General features: G+C 50.4%; 5 protein-coding genes across 5 annotated transcripts; 1 reads left to right on the top strand and 4 right to left on the bottom strand.

Annotated features, from left to right (window-relative positions):
• Positions 1-1,289: 1,289 nt before the first annotated feature.
• On the bottom strand, positions 1,290-2,942 carry CTRU02_203633 (TBP-interacting protein (RuvB-like helicase); the record flags this gene model as incomplete). The annotated part of the gene is made up of 4 exons (XM_036722211.2): positions 1,290-1,422; positions 1,571-1,902; positions 1,964-2,731; positions 2,799-2,942. 4 exons carry the CDS (start codon positions 2,940-2,942, stop codon positions 1,290-1,292), a joined length of 1,377 nt encoding a protein of 458 aa, XP_036585817.2.
• Positions 2,943-4,836: 1,894 nt separating this feature from the next.
• On the bottom strand, positions 4,837-6,279 carry CTRU02_203634 (integral membrane protein DUF6; the record flags this gene model as incomplete). The annotated part of the gene is made up of 1 exon (XM_036722212.1): positions 4,837-6,279. The coding sequence occupies one exon, from the start codon at positions 6,277-6,279 to the stop codon at positions 4,837-4,839; it is 1,443 nt and encodes a 480-aa protein (XP_036585818.1).
• Positions 6,280-8,141: 1,862 nt separating this feature from the next.
• On the bottom strand, positions 8,142-8,741 carry CTRU02_203635 (transcription initiation factor IID; the record flags this gene model as incomplete). The annotated part of the gene is made up of 2 exons (XM_036722213.1): positions 8,142-8,617; positions 8,681-8,741. 2 exons carry the CDS (start codon positions 8,739-8,741, stop codon positions 8,142-8,144), a joined length of 537 nt encoding a protein of 178 aa, XP_036585819.1.
• A 478-nt stretch (positions 8,742-9,219) lies between these two features.
• CTRU02_203636 (Protein kish-A) lies at positions 9,220-9,613 on the top strand (the record flags this gene model as incomplete). The annotated part of the gene is made up of 3 exons (XM_036722214.1): positions 9,220-9,222; positions 9,285-9,394; positions 9,457-9,613. 3 exons carry the CDS (start codon positions 9,220-9,222, stop codon positions 9,611-9,613), a joined length of 270 nt encoding a protein of 89 aa, XP_036585820.1.
• Positions 9,614-12,723: 3,110 nt separating this feature from the next.
• On the bottom strand, positions 12,724-14,730 carry CTRU02_203637 (cAMP-mediated signaling protein sok1 (T-complex protein 11); the record flags this gene model as incomplete). The annotated part of the gene is made up of 1 exon (XM_036722215.1): positions 12,724-14,730. The coding sequence occupies one exon, from the start codon at positions 14,728-14,730 to the stop codon at positions 12,724-12,726; it is 2,007 nt and encodes a 668-aa protein (XP_036585821.1).
• Positions 14,731-15,591: the final 861 nt, after the last annotated feature.

Genomic DNA, 15,591 nt, shown 5'->3' on the forward strand with positions numbered 1-15,591 from the left:
AATCACAGAAGCCTTGACCACACCACACACAATAAGGATCCAGTCCTCCCTCTCCATTTATTGTTTTGCTGTTACTGCTGCCGATGCTACCTACTACTGCAGCCTCTGCCGCGGCCACCGCTGGTGCATCTCTCCCTTTCCCCTAGTTTGGCTTACCTTGCGCCAATGTACCCTGTTCTCAGCCAGCCTCTCTTCAAAGAAACATGCGGATCAACTGCAGACTTGCTTGTACCTTGTGGGGCTTTAAAAACAATGACCTTGCTTGTGACAAAGTGGTGGTGGTGGTGGTGGTGGTGGTGTATGTGTGTGGGAGTGTGTGTGTGTTGTGCCAGGGTCAGGTAGAGAACAGTGCAAGGGGAAGAATAAGTGAGAGAAAAGGAAATGAATGCAAAATCTTGATTGGAATGTTCAATCAAAAGACCGCTTATTCCCCCTCCCGCCCCAAGAAACAAAGACAATGGGGATGCATGTTAAACCAACACAACCATTCTGGCCGAAAGTAGTCTAGACTGGAGCAACAGCTATTCCACGTGACGAAAGGGAAGACAGCTGAGCTTCGACTATTTCCCTTTTCTTCGTACCGTGGTGCTTCTTTGAATGTTCTTGAAATGTTTTTAAAATTTGATCGGCAAGAACACAATGCGTTTGGCGTTGGTGATGTCTCTGATGATATGCGCCGAAGTATGACATAAGATGGAGGCTGGGGTTCAGAACGGAAACTGAAGACGCGGTGAAGGGTACGAGTCAATTGCTAGCAAGGGTAAAGGTAGCACGGACATCTGTTGGCCGGTGCGTGTATGTCTCTCTTTAGGTGTTGTTTTCTGGTTCGTGGTCTTGCGAATGTCTTATAACTTCGGGAGAACGGCCCTACTTTGTTTTTACTCCTACGGCAGCGCTATGAGTGGGGTTTCTTGCAAACAGCGCTGCTCCTCACAGATCCCTGGGAAATATCTCAAGTTAAAATCAGAGTTTGAAGGAGGGTCATACAAAGACTTCATTCGGATCATGGTTGAAGACCGAGTATCATTGTGTTGCATGGTATGAAGTCACTTCGAAATATATCGATTGATAGCTTCGCACAAACCCATTTTAGACAAATGACTAGTCCCTTTTCCTCAAGAAAATAATATCATCATCATATCATCACGGGGAGAACGCCGTGATTGCCTGTTTTTGATCTTCGATAATTGTGACAAGTTCTTTTACAACGCCGCCGCCATCCTTCATTCGGGGAAATAAACGGGGGGACCATGACCTCTCTTTATCGCATTTCATCCACCTATAGCTCCTTACGAGAGGTATCCTTTTCCGCTTTCGCTGCTAAGAAGGCTGGCGCTGCGCCGCGAGTCCAGAAAAAGGTCTTCACACTCGGCTACGTCTTGAACATCGATTTGGCTGCGACCGTTTGCCTTGGAAAGAATGCTATTATTGGGGTTAGCCCGCATGTCTCACACTAGCCGGTCGATCCACGATCCATGAGAGGGGGAGAACTGCATAGGGAGGACTAATGGAAGGCGGTGGGCAAAGCAGCCAAAGCGGGAAATGTAATCAGTTATTTCTCTTTACTCACCTGGCGGGTGTCAACAGTTGCAGGCAGTACCGCAAGCTGATACGGACGCCATGTTCCGCAATTTTATCCAGGGCGGCATCGGTGATAGGCACACCCTCCGTCGTAGCTCTGATGCGAACAATCCGCTTGATCTCGTCTGATTGATAGGGCGTCGTGGGAATGATGAGCAGGCGAGCCAGAAAATCGGTAGGAATGCCGTGTGCCGCGACAATGTCATCCGTTCCACGAATAGTAGCCATTCCTCTGTTCGATGCCAGGACGACAATCGGAGAGATGGACGATTCCAGGGCCCGGTTGAGGTACGTGAAACATTCGACATCAAGCATGTGTGCCTGTTGAAGATTAATCCAACGGTCTCAGTCCGCGTCAGGCAAATCAGGGCAAAAAACTTACCTCATCGATGAAAAGTACACCAGGAACGAGCTCAGCGACGCCCTGGTCGATGTACTTGCTTACCACCTTGTTAATCTCTCCGCGCAGCTTGTCTGTGATCTCGGTCATCTTGGGTTTCATCAGCTGGCCCATCATGCTCATAATGTCCTGTCCTCCCTGAGGCCGAGAATTGGCAACGTCGAGGTCGTGCAGAGTCACATCCTGCACAATCTCCTTCTTCTTGTGTACCTCACCCTTCGGGATGGGGACGTACTCCTCAGCTTCAAGGTCGAATTCGGTTGCGTAGGCGTCTGATCTTCCCACACGCTTGCAGGCGCCCGTGTTCGCCTCGATGTAGATAACATCTCCCACAGACACTCTCTCCTTCTGAATGGCCTCGTATATGCTCGGGTCTAACCGCAGTTTTTTCTGTCCCTTTGCACTTTTCAGGCCGATCAGGAGTGTGCTGATGGTCTTGCCATATCCGCCCAGAGGGTTCTCGGCCTCCTCAGGAGTGAGCTCTGTGACCTCACCCTCATACACCTCCTTTGTTTCCCGGACCTTGAGGCCGATCGCGCGGCGGAAGTTCTCCATCAACACTTCGGTCTTCTTCACTTCTGTCGAGTAGATTTCGCTACCGACGATCGGGCAGAAGGGAATCTTCGTTCCGAGCTCTTGGCTAATAGCAAGCGCAAGAGCCGTCTTTCCTGTGCCTGGTCCGCCTGCTAGCAAAACACCACGACCGGCCATCTTGTGCGCGCGAATGAGGTCAACTACGACACCGGATGCCTGGACGTAGCGGAAATATCAGTATGCTTGCTTGCGCGTGAACAAAGTATTACTGGACGCAACTGACCTCTCGTGCCGTTACCTGACCAACAAATCCCGCGGCCTGCGGCTCTGCCGTACCATCTTGCTTCAGACCGAGGCCCTTAATGTGGGTGTGGGCAGCCGTGCGGTTCTCGCGACTGTTTCCCTTAACCTCGCTGATCTGAACCATCTTCGCAGCGGGGGCGTCGGTTGCCGAGGTTCAATTCTAAGCGTATCAATTCTATCGTCTGCGACTTAGATATCTTAGGTCTGGCGAATTCGTTGTTATCACAATTGATTTACAAGCGTCGAAGGCGGGTGGTTGGCGTTACACGGATGGTTGATGCTTCCAAAAGATTTTGGGCGACGCGCCTCACCCATCCCTGCAAAACCGGAAGGCGCACAGTGTACAGTGCAGGCGCCAATCTGCACTTTAGGAACCTGAGGCCCACACGTGACCTGGAGATAGCTTCCTGTTTGCACTTCATCGTAACTTTGGCTCTAGCCTAGAGCTTCAATTCTTTCTGATCTATTTCATGAACTACACGAAGTCTGATGTCAGAAATCTCGTAACGGACCTTGTTCACAGCTTGCAACACCCATCACCAAAGAGTATTCATTTCGCTTTGAAAACCCGACAAATGAATTATATCAGACTCGTCATTGGATGCACTTGAATCGTGGAACGAAATACATCCCTTCGCATCTCTCGCCTACTCTTTTTAATTACCCTTGCCTGAGGTTCTCTTAGATCTTACACGACATTGTGACTAGAGCACAACGGCCTTCATGGTTACACAGGCTTATTCTTCATCCAAGAATTTGAAGTCGAACCATTATTGTCACCGGACAAGCAAACGGTGGCTTATATGACTCGAAATCTAATTTCCTCACGATGCCCTTCCCGCGTTCGGGAATGTTGAGACAAGTCTCATCGCGTTCCCTTTGCCCACATGCCAGTGCAAGCGCCACGCGCCTGGAATTGTAGAGGTCGCACTTCGGCTCCATACCTTTTTTCCGGGCTCGGCAGCACGTTTTTGTTTCCCTTGACGGCTGTGTCCCTGTTATGTGATGCTCTATGACGTTGAGGGCTTTCAAACGCAGAGACCACAGTTGGTGTCTAAAGCTCAACAAGAAGCTACCAGTATATGTGGGACCGAATTCATCTGCAGGTACTAGGAGCTGTTTGCCTTCCTTAACATTGCAGGGATTCCTGGAGGGTTCTCAACCCACGTAAGGTTCCTCGTAGTGTGACTTTCACCACATGCTTTTGAATTCGGTCAGGCCTGGTTCAAAGGGATGGACGGGGTGAAGTGAGGGCTATAGTGACGAACTCGTCAGTTCTGCTTGGTTTGATTCCGTGATCGTTGCTAAGTACAGCAATGATGTACAGAGCTGATTTTGTTTTGGGAAACTCCAAATGGATCAGGCTGCCTTAGGAATCGAATAAAGCCACCTGACTTGAACTCTCCCGCGTTACCGATCCCAGTCAGAGTCCACCTCGGGCCACTTTCTCTTTAGCTTTATGAGCTCTTGATGTCCTTCCAGGAATCCTTAAATCACACGGCCTTGACGGTAGGAAATGGTAAACTCACGCACACATGATGGGCGGATCCTACAGCATGTTATTATGCACGAAGCGCAAGTTCAGCACTGTTGCCAAGACAGTATCAGGGCCGAGGATACGATTCTTGCGTTACTGAAGTGCACCAGATGCCCAAGCCTTTTTGGGTTTTCAGTTAATACAAGTCGTCAACACTAGGGGTTAAGGCCTTGCAGAGACGTGAATTTAATAGACAATATTCCCCATCTTTCAGTGAACTTCGTCTTGCATACTATCCCAAGGGTTAATAAGACCGTTGGCAGGAGAATGTAATATTGACAAAACTATCGTTCAAGAAACACAAGTGAGTGACATGATCACAAGAAATCGGCCACGCTCGGTGGATATACAAGATCCCGGGACACCCTACCCAGGACGTTCATCTCATCATTACTTTTAAATACTATTTTTAAATCTAGTCTCTTGCATTTCATAGTCTATGTGCTCATAATCGAATCGTCTATCATATCCCATCATTACACTAGTGAACCCTTTGAAGTTCAAAGTCCTCGTCCCTTCCACCGTCCATATCCGCCAACATGGGGACGGCCTCTGTATCCCTCACATTCGCAACCTCCACATCCGCAGCATTTTCTTTTTTTGGTTGTGGCGGCCTCTTCGTGAGAACAACCCACAGCGCGCTCCCAATAATCAATCCGCAGCCCGCTAGGCTCACCCATCCCATGACGTTGCCGAAAATGAACCTGTCGAACCCGGCCGCGAAGAGCATATGCGTGTAAACCATAGCGTTGGCCCTGTTCGATCTGTCTGTACCCAGCCCAGCAGTCAGGAGGAACTGCATGATGAACCCAAACACGCCCAACAACAACAAGAATAGCCATTGACGCGCTGTCTGTGGCAGCGCGAATCTCAAGGCCGGCTGCCCAAGCTCGAGCAGCGGTGCGGCTGTAAGAACGATGGTGCACACGACAGTACACCACGTGGCAAAGTAGTTGACTGATATGAGCGGGTGCGCGCGCTTGCCAATCCATCTAATCGTCGTGAAAGCTCCGGCGGCTCCGAAGACTCCGACTATTGCGACGCCAATGGCCGTCAGACGCTCCGCAGTCGTGGCCTGGTGGTTCAAGCCCGGTAGTGTTGATGACATGGTGCTGTTCGTCGTCGAGTTCTGGTGCTCTGGCGCGGTGGCGGCGGCAGAAGAAGTCGAGTCGCCGGTGAAGAGTGATGCCGGATGTGCAATAAGTACGACCCCAAAGAAAGCTACAATTGTGCCTATCTGCTCGGAGCGGGTGAAGGGCTCGCGTAGAGCGAGGTAGCAGACGTAGCCGGCGACGCTGGGGGCCAAGAAAGTAATCACGGTTGCTTCGGCGAGGGGCAAATACATCATCGAGTACCACATACCGAAGATGCCAAAGAACCCGCTCACTCCTCTGGCCACAAGTAGCCATCTAATCTCCTTCTTTCCAAACGGAAAGTCTGGTATCTTCATGCAATACATGTAGACGCAGCAGCAGACCATCGTGACACTTTGGCGGGCGAAGAGAACTTGTAGCGGGTGCATGCCCTCCCCCTCAAGCTCGAGCAACCGTGCCGTCAGATTCATGAGAGCCCCAAACAGCTGTGAGAGAGCCACCAACACAACACCCTTGTTCGTACTCCATAACCGCCATAGTCTCCCCCGGTTCTGAGGCGCCTGTGGTATTGTCGATGGATATTCCGATCCTCCTGGTAATGGCGACGCCCTCCCGTGCTGGAACGGACTGGCTGAGAATCTTCGAAACGAATCTGGGTCTGGCAGACTGTCGAAGCCCTTTCCGTGGTTGTGTGACCACGATCCTCTGCTGTCTATCGAAGACCTCACAGAAGGATCATCTGTGTCATTTGCAGCATCTTCAAAGTTCGTCTTCGCCTCGTGATTCTGAGGGACAGAAAGATTGACATTATGTTGCTTGGGTCCAGACATGACGGCTAGATGAAGTCATATCTAAAACTCCAAGTTAGGTAAAATACAAAGCGGTCCGCAATGGCGTGGCGGGGGTGAGGATGCCAGTAACACGAAGCAGTACAGCAATAAACAACTGGCTACACCTCCGTATACGACACCGAATACAGAACAAACTCTTTACTTGGAAAGATCAAGAAGAGATTTCAATCAAAGCCAGAAGTGGAGTGTAGTGAAAAGGTGTAAAATCCTAGAGAGGAGTCTCCATCGTTCATCAGAAGTGGGGAGGCTGGCGTTAATGATGAACGGGTCCGTCAGGTAATTCAGCCGACCAGTCACTCAGACTCGGGAACGCCCTACAGGATCGGAAGACCGGGGAGGCGATTAAAAGGACGAAATGTTTGTGGTCCATTTCGTGCTGTGTGCCACCCCCAAGCGCATTACCCTTGCTCCTACTGCCGTTTAGTGTGGTGGGCCCCCTGGGCTGGGCAAGGTCAGTGTGGGAGAAAATGAGTGTAAGACGGCGTCGAAGGGTTCTCATGAGTCTACGAATGCATCGGTACTGATTTGGTTGGTAGACGGGCGAGGAAGGTAGAGGAGCTGCAGAGTGGAGTGGGTATTCTAATGGCAACCGGCCAACCACTAGGAGCCGTCCACGGCTTCTGCACATGTCCTCGCGCATGGCGAACCAACCAACACCACTCGCTACGTTAGTTTCCAGGCCTCATCAGGCATCCTGAAGCACTTGTTGAGGCTTACCAAGGGCCCCCAGCCAGATTAAAAATGTAAACCAACAAAAATCAGTAAGCTTCTAGTTTCATTAAGACGCCGCCGAAACGGTAAATAGGTACGGGTGTGATGCAACAGCATTACCCGCATGACCACTCACTTTTTGGTTTCGCACCCCGATATCGCCATGAAAACACGGCAAACTACCCCAGTTGCCCGAAGAGGAAGGCACACAAAGCCTGAGCTCGCTGGGTGATCGGATGTCATGTGCCGGCGGGGCAGTCCACTTTCTCGGCCAGACCCCGTTGGCGCCTTTGCCGAGAACGGCGGTCTCCGGCACCGATTCGGATAGTGTATATGATGACTTAGGTAGAATCTCGCGCTTCCCCACCTTCTTCGCATCTATGGCAAGAGTAAACTAAATAGACCGCAGGGCTGCAATCGGCAGGGCTGCAATCGACTCGGCTTCGTCTTGCTATACTTGACCCGTTTTCTGCCCCTTGTTGGATTGTTGCATGGCGGCCATGGCATGTTGATTTAAGGTCTGCGGGGTCGGCCACTTTATCGGTCGTTTGAGAGCCGTGAATGACCCTGGTTAAAAGTGGAAACCCAGATCATGTTCTATTGTTCGAGAAACGGTGTTCACGACCGTGATGTCAATTCCTCCAAAGCCAGATTCGTAGTCATGAAACCAAACGGGGGCCAAAAAGAAGGAAAAGCCTGATACATGGGTGGTATGCCTACCTTTGCTGGAGTCTCGGTCATCTTCCGGAATCCACAAGGTATTCCAAAGCGGTGCAGCCAATGTTCAACACAATTTCTGGTTCTCGTGTATGATTCTATGTGCTGTTGCTTGTTGGTGTTTCATCTTGTTCTTGTCCTGTGAGAGTTGCTTGACTAGCGCGTATCTAACACAAGCATGCTCAAGCACCATGGCTCAATTACTTCTATCGCTTTTCCATGGTGTCAGGATTATCGATATGCCATGCTTTTCGAGGTCCCTTTCCTTCTAATGCTTCCGCGGGCCTATAATCCCGTCTGTTAAATACTTCCAACCGAAGAGGTGGGTTGGTTCATCCAAAAACGCCAATCGCTATGCATCATCCAAAAGTGCAAATCGTCGAACCTTGTCCCTTGTGACATTCATACCCAGGTCACTTGCTTTCTCCGTCAAGTCTCGCCCGCTTTGCCGGCCGTCCAGCGATTTCGCTCTCTGCATCCGCATCATCGTCCGCCTCGCCTAATTCCTCCTCCTGCTTAGCAGCAGCATCCGCAGATGAGCCGCCAGCATCCTCTTGCCCGTTGGCAGGCTTGTCCTTATGCTTATTCTCCTGGTCCGCTGCGTCTTTCATAAGCACTGCCTCATCGTCCTTGGTAAAAATCTTCTTCGCAGAGTCAATCTCGCCCTTCTTCTCAAATACCTCCTGGACCTTGCCCAGGAAGGCGTCGTTCTTGCGGAAAGCAAACTCGAAATCCTCGTATTTAACCTTCTGGCGACCGGCATAGTTGGCCGCCCGGGTCGCTTCAAACGCCATGCCTTGGATGAACTCGGTTACTATCTCGTCGAGGACGCGGATCGTCTCGGGAAGCGGGTTGCGCACGTCTCCATGGGCGTAAAGAAGCTGCGCGACTGCGGTATACAGTTAACATAAAATCACGCTCTATCTTAAATCCATAGGCGGAAGGCGCGTACGCTCGTTATGGCTAAAGTTCATCTTGCCAACATTTTTGGCAGCGCGGGCGCGAGGCTCCATGATGGGCAGACGTGATTGATCGGTGTATCCTTAAGAGCGCGATATTGTAATTGATTAAAACGGGGTCGCTTGATTTTATTTGTGGCAATATGAGCAATTGATTCGTTGAAGGCGCGCGAAGCGAACAGATTTAGAAAGCTGGGTTATGGTTTATGGGTGGAAGTTGAGTTGATTACAAGTTGGAGAATTCATGGTGACAGTCCGCCAAAGCACAGGGCAGCTTCAGCCTCATCTATTTGCACCCACTTAGTGGAGAAGCGTCATTCGAGGTCCAAAAACGTGGCTGATAGCAATGCACAAGCTTGTGCCACGTGTGGCTCACTAAATCTCCGGGCCACCTTGTCCACTGTGAGAGAGGCTGAATCGACCGGCACCCCTGTGCTACCTCACTGTATCGCAACCTTCCAGCTGGCTTCACCAATTACACCAGGTCAAGCACGTTGCCAGTTTCCCGCTTAGAGGGACACCAGTTGCAAGCATGGTAGGTTGCGCTCCCGAGATATACTGGGAAGGGATAAGGGAGATGCTAATAATCTTGACTAGACCGCCCTCTTCAACTTCCAGTCCCTCCTCCTCGTCATCCTCCTCCTCGTCTGCACGTGCGCATACGTCCACCAGCTCATACCTGCCATCATGGACCGGAACAAGGATGGGTAAGGACAACGCTTGCGCACAATATACATTGGTCACAGAACAGCCGCTAACTGCGCGACAGCTTCATGGGCATCTTTTGGAAGTTCGCTAGAGTAGGCGAGCGGTTAAGCCCATACATTAGCTTGTGTTGCGTTGTCATGGCGGCAAGTCCTCTCCTTAAACCGTCCACCGAGACCCTGCTAACGACGGATGTTCAGGTTTCCATGCTCATCAACTAAGCCTATCGTCCGTATGATGGCACTCGATTCCCTTGTTGGGGACGAGAAATCGAAAGACTTGTTCTATGGTTCCGGAGTTGGGTTGGGAAATAAATACAGCTACGGTTTTTGTTAGATGGGAGGAAGCCCAAGGCGCAACGAAGATACCGCCGGGTCAATATTGCCCGCATTACGATCGCAAGAGTTCTAAGAAACGCTCTGTCTCAAATCGGACAGTCTCGAAAATAATTCAAGTGTTTATGTCGCCTGGTAGTGCCTCTCCGTGTGTTCGTCTCCGTATTTGAGTTTGAGTTCCTCGCTGCCAGCAAGTTCCAAAGTACGAGCAGCAATATTTAGGAACATACAAATGCCTTGCCATTTCTGGCTTCGCTCTCCGTTGCCCGCCAGGTTTGGTCTGCCGTTCTCACGGATATCCTACGCTGCAAGCGCTGCCGGCAACTCTCAGCTAAAAGCAAGTTTTTACTTATTCGGTTCGTATCTCAAGCCGAAAGCCAACCATGAAGATAAATGCACTTCTTGGCTCTGTCGGCCAGCCCATCAATGACAACAACTGAGACATGAAGAAGGACCTTGTCCGATGGGCATTTACGTCGTTGTAAGACATAGATCAATTAGACAGACGTTTTAGAGGGGGGCCCGGAACAGCAAATCTGTTTCTTCCCATTGTCTCATACCATGCATTGGAGACAATAGCAAAGCCCCTAACTACCCCAAATCTCGTATAACCTGTTGCACGGGCCCACTACATGATATACTATTTCTTTTACCTGATTTCTTCTGATGTTTTTTGCTTTTATCGAGCACCGTCCAACATGAAGCCATTCTTGGGTGTTGATAGGGGCGGTGGCGTGTGAGAGTGCTCTCTAACCTCATGTTCCTTGCTTGGCAGCCTCAGGTGGTTCTATTACTGCAACCACTAGAAAAGGGCAGTTCGTCGTCCAAGTATGATCCACCGGCTGCTCGGATATCCTCGTAATAAGAAATGAGAGCTTAGGTCAGCTATGGTGACTGTTACAACTTGCAGGTTCGCCCTCTGTTTCTCTTAGCTGTGATGTTGATGTAGGGAGTAGACAGCTTGTAAACCAAACAGCAGCCTATAGCCACCATAACATTTACACATCTCAGCAGTCGCCCAAGAACCTGAATACCGTAATTATTGACAACACTACGTATCAGTTTCTGGTACGACCTCACGTCTGGGTAAACGTTGCGTGCCAGCTCCTTGGGTTATCTCGAAAGTACTCGACGCTAGTGAGTTGCCACAAGACTTATCCAGAGTGTTCGTTCCCCATTTCACCCCTTATGGGCATTCCAGGTGCCAAAAACGACCTTCGGGTTGTGTGCATTTGACAAATCACTCTATTGGCCATACCAGCCTTACCGGAAGGTATTGGTGATTCCTTGATACCTTGAACGGTATAATATGAGGCATTCAGTTATTGTAGGCACGGAATACAAGCCAGAACTACCGTGATGATGTCCTGAGCGAAAGAAGCTGTATGATCAAGACGGCATTGAAGCCCGCAATGGCTTAAAGTACGCTGGATAGACGCCAGGGAAAGTTCCCCGGAGCCTCAAGAGATATACCAGGTATACTTGCAAACCCCGGACTACAGTAACCAAAGATAGTAATTTATGCGGGCCAACCCAAAGCCCTTGCCTTGGGTAACAATTAAGCCATGTCTGTACAGATGGTGGCGCGACAAGTCACCAACCTGCGAAGGCGTGTAGAAATCCGTATATCTAGTCATAATCGGTGGCATCGTTTTTCATGACTGTCCTGACTAAACCTAACACACCAAGACGGATACCTCCAGTGTAATGGTATCTTAATCCGCTTCCTGGGGGAAAGCGGGACGTATCATATTGGGATTGGTCGTTGTCTGACCAACTCTCCATGTTCCAGTTTCCCAAGTTTCCAAAATCAACAGATAACAGACTACAAGACAGACAATCCATCATGACTGCGACCATTCTTCACCAACTGCTATGGATTACCCCCTTCTTAGTCTGTCAACAAGCGTAGACTAAGAGATGAGTGACGACAACACAAGAGAGAAAAGAAAAAGGGATCAAAAACAAGACGAAAGCCTAGGGCAGACGAGTTACAATTGTAAAACCACCCAATGTAAGTTGGTGCTCATATCCACCAGACATGCGCACTCAGAAAAGCATTGCTGCCATCCCCAGACCGTTTTGGGATAATGATAAGAGGTTGCCGGTTATTGGGATGTAGCGTTGACACTGCGCCTATATCTGTATTCCATTTCGGGCATCCGGGCGTTGAGTTTTGCTCAAGTTTACTGCACACAGCACAATCGCCGACCTTTCAGAACACGCTATACTTCTCCAAGTACACTCTGGCCGAAACACAGGGGAAGGGGCGTTATCGAAAAAGAGAGTAGGTCGTCTTACTGAGTCTTCCGTAGTGTGAACCATTCTGAGCATGACACAGGTATATACTGTACCAAGTACCACGGCCAGTGAAGAGTTTAGCTAGCAAAAGCAATTGCAAGACCAAGGCAGGGAACCATCCACCAACAGCACTACGGTTTCAAGCCGGGAGTTAAGATTGAGACCTTTTTAATAGTTTTCTAGCAGAACCACTAAGCGATTTTTTGGTCACGAGCTTCAAAACCCTCACGTCTCACCTTCATTCGACTCACTAAGATTTGCCGTTAAAGCAGTGCAATGTAGCATGTTTCAAAGTGAAAGAAGAAGGTAGCCCAGGGCTCAGCTTGAATGTCAAGAGAAACTTTCATTTTCTGTCTCAAAGCAATGCAAAGTGCGCTATGTATCTGCATGTAACCACTTCCCGAGAACGCCTATCCAACTATTCAACGCGGCAAAAGCGCGAGCTTGATGCTTTGATCCCCCCAACACCGTCTAAGGTTCCGTAACACCCATTGCCAGAAAAAAAAAAAATTCCTGCGAGAATAACGGCCAAATGCAAGATTAAAATACTATAAAAGGGGTATTTGTTGTTCGGGCAGACATAGTAGATATGCCCCTTTGCTGGGGCGAGCTGACTGCTGGCGAAGGGGCCAGCAGCCTTGGATTAAGGAAATTGATGTGGATCAAAGCTGAGCATGGCTCTGAGGCGGTTCTTTTTAAAACTGATTCATTTCCATCTCGCTGTCGGCTTGCTCATCTGAAGTGTATGCCAGCCCCGCGAACACTCTCCAGTGAAGGATGCCAAGGTGTGCCAACCGAGTTGCCATGTCCTCAATGCCACCATCTTCGCGAGCTTCACGAGTGTTGTCCGGTGACTCCCTCTCGCGCTCAGGGCTGCCATTCCATGACCGACTTGAGCCGTGGACACGACCACCGGTGGCTACTGAGAAGAGCCCAACGCCCGTCAGACCGCGGAACTCTCTGACCCGTCTCTGAAGCTCCACAAGAAGCTTTTGGTGAAACTGTTGCTCAACCTCTTGGAACAGCGAGCTGTTGACGTCGCAAACATGCGAGGCGAGCTTTGACTCCAAGACAGGCAGCATATCGGCTGGTGCGTTGGTATATCGGAAAATCTGAAGGGCCAGGGAAGGTGCAATAGCTTCCCAGCGAGATTCGTGTCGACGAGGAGGAGGCGAAGTGTGAAGAAGGGCTACTAGGGAGCTGTAGAGTTCCCTAGCCTTGGGGAGAGACTCTGTGGGGTCGGATGTTGGCTGAGGTGGGAGGATGAGTGACGACCGGGGAGATGAAGTGGCGGAATCACCAGAGCTGAAGGCAAGACTGGAGGGCCGCGAGGGAGGAGTGTTGAAGTTGAAATCGGGAGTCATGGACAACGGTCGACCACTAATCTCGTCGTCAAATCGTGACATCGCATTGGCGAAGAGGGGTAACCGGCCGACGCGCTCCAAGTCGTCGTACATCCGCATGCACACTTCCAAGTTGATAGCGTCGAGCATGTCGGCTCTGAGCTTGATGAAGCGCTCTTCGTCGAAGATGAAGGTGTTCGGCAGAGCCTTTTCGGAGACCGAAGGTAGAATTAACCTTGAAATAGCCTCGAAGAATACTGACATTTCGCCAAAGGAATGTGCTGCAATCGGCGAGACGGATGTTGCGTATCTATCCTCTGCGCTTCTGTACCAGGCGTTCGCTTGCGTCACGTCCAGCTTGTTGCCCTGAATCTTCTTCTCAAAAAACTTCCGCTCGAAGGGGATGGTTCCCTCGATGAGAATAGGACGCAGACAACGGATTTGGTGGTTAGCTACGTCGAGCTTCATGGCCTCTAGCACGCTGAGGAGACTCTTCATGCCCTTCACCAATTCCTCGACGTTGTTGGTCCTATTGCCGTTGCTCAGCTGGCTGTACATCTGGTCAACCCACTCGTCGCGCATCGGAGCGCAATGTGACTTGAGTACGCGAGACAACCACAATGCCAGCTTCTCCAGATCCGCAATGCCTCTGTAGAACTGTTGCATCAGCAAGTCAACGTTCAGGCCTTCATCCAAGTAAACTCTATCTCTTTGAGGAACCAAAGTCTGGATAATGTCTTTGACAGCTCTCAGGAGCGAGGGGAGACACCAATCGTCATCCTGGCCATGAGTGGCAAAGAATGTCTCCGGTACTCTCACAAACTCGACCAACTGTTCTTGCAAAGTGTTCCAGAAGAGGTCCGCCTTGTGCTGTTTCCGCTTGCCCTTGTCTCCATCCAGATTAGGTCGGAAGTGTAGCTCTGGATCAAAGTTGATATCGTGGCGCAGCTTTGGATTGTGCATGATTTTGCACACGTCCAGTTCGCTCAGAGTGACCTTAGTTACCGGTGGCTCGATTGGGCGAGAAACACGGGGTGCAGGTGCCTTTGGCTCGGGTACAGGCCCAAAATAACTATCTGTTGGCGCACTCGGGGTCGAAACCGCAGAACTGTTGGATGATGCTCTGGCCATCAACGGCGCTGTTGAAGGGGTTGATGTGTTTGAGGGTGGGTTGAAGCCCCTAGGGGAGTCTTGCGAAGACTGCTGAAATTGGGTCTTGGTTTCTTCTTGTTTAGTTTGCTTACCCGCCTGGGCCTCGGTTTCTTGAATAGGCTCGTTGTCGGTGCTCGCTCGAGTAGAAGTCGAAAGATGACGACGATTACTTTCGATGCCACCACCGGCTCCCTGTTCACCCGCCATCTTCTCAAGTTTTGATGCTTTTCTCTTTTCTTCTTACTTGAAAAACCTTTCCGGAGTCCTTCTTTCGAATCGAGATCCGCCAAGTCGTTTCAGAAAAAAAAAAAACCGTGTCAGAAACCAATTCTGAATCCTCGGATGGCGCACTCGGAATAAGCACTGAGGATAGAATGTGACCCTAGACGATTGAAAGAGGGCAAAAATGGTGTGGTGTGGCTAATGTTCCCCGAGTGAGCGAGTTAGCAAGAGTATATCTAGTTGATTTGGTCGAAAACAAGCGTTTGGTGAATCCGTGAGACGGGAGAGGTCTCGTGGGCGACACACGGGCAAGTGCAGGCGCTAGTTCCCGTAGCTCTGTGGAATAACAGACGTTGGAGACAGAATGGCGAGTTTACAGGCACACTGACCAGGCAGGCCAGACAGACTCATGGCAACTTACAGAACAGGCCGGAAGCGTAACGTGAAATGTAACGGCAAATGAATAGATTCGAGGCAAGCGTCGCTTTCCCGAGGGATGTTTGCTTCAAAAGGTGCGCAGGAAGGAGCGGCTGGACCACAACAAGTCCGATAGGGAAGTGTGCTTGCTGCAAAGATACGGCTGAGAGAGCAAACAAGCGGCCACCAAGTCACCAGAGTTCTCGTTGATTGCGAAGGGGAGTGAGAAAGAGGCGACGAGAGAGCCCGAGAATGCGGTCAGGCGTGGTACGACAGAGCGTGTGTATCGTGGGAGCGAATCGTTGCTGTTGGTTGGTCGAGAGGTTTGGTTGGAAGTTGGAAAGGGTGAAAGTCTATTGGAGGGCGAGCGACGAGGAGGTTAAGGACGGAGAGGAGGGTGATGAGAGTCCAGAATGGGAGAAAGATCTC

The sequence above is a fragment of the Colletotrichum truncatum genome, assembly GCF_014235925.2.
Source record: "Colletotrichum truncatum strain CMES1059 chromosome Unknown Contig_0002, whole genome shotgun sequence".
Classification (NCBI taxonomy): Eukaryota; Fungi; Ascomycota; class Sordariomycetes; order Glomerellales; family Glomerellaceae; genus Colletotrichum; species Colletotrichum truncatum.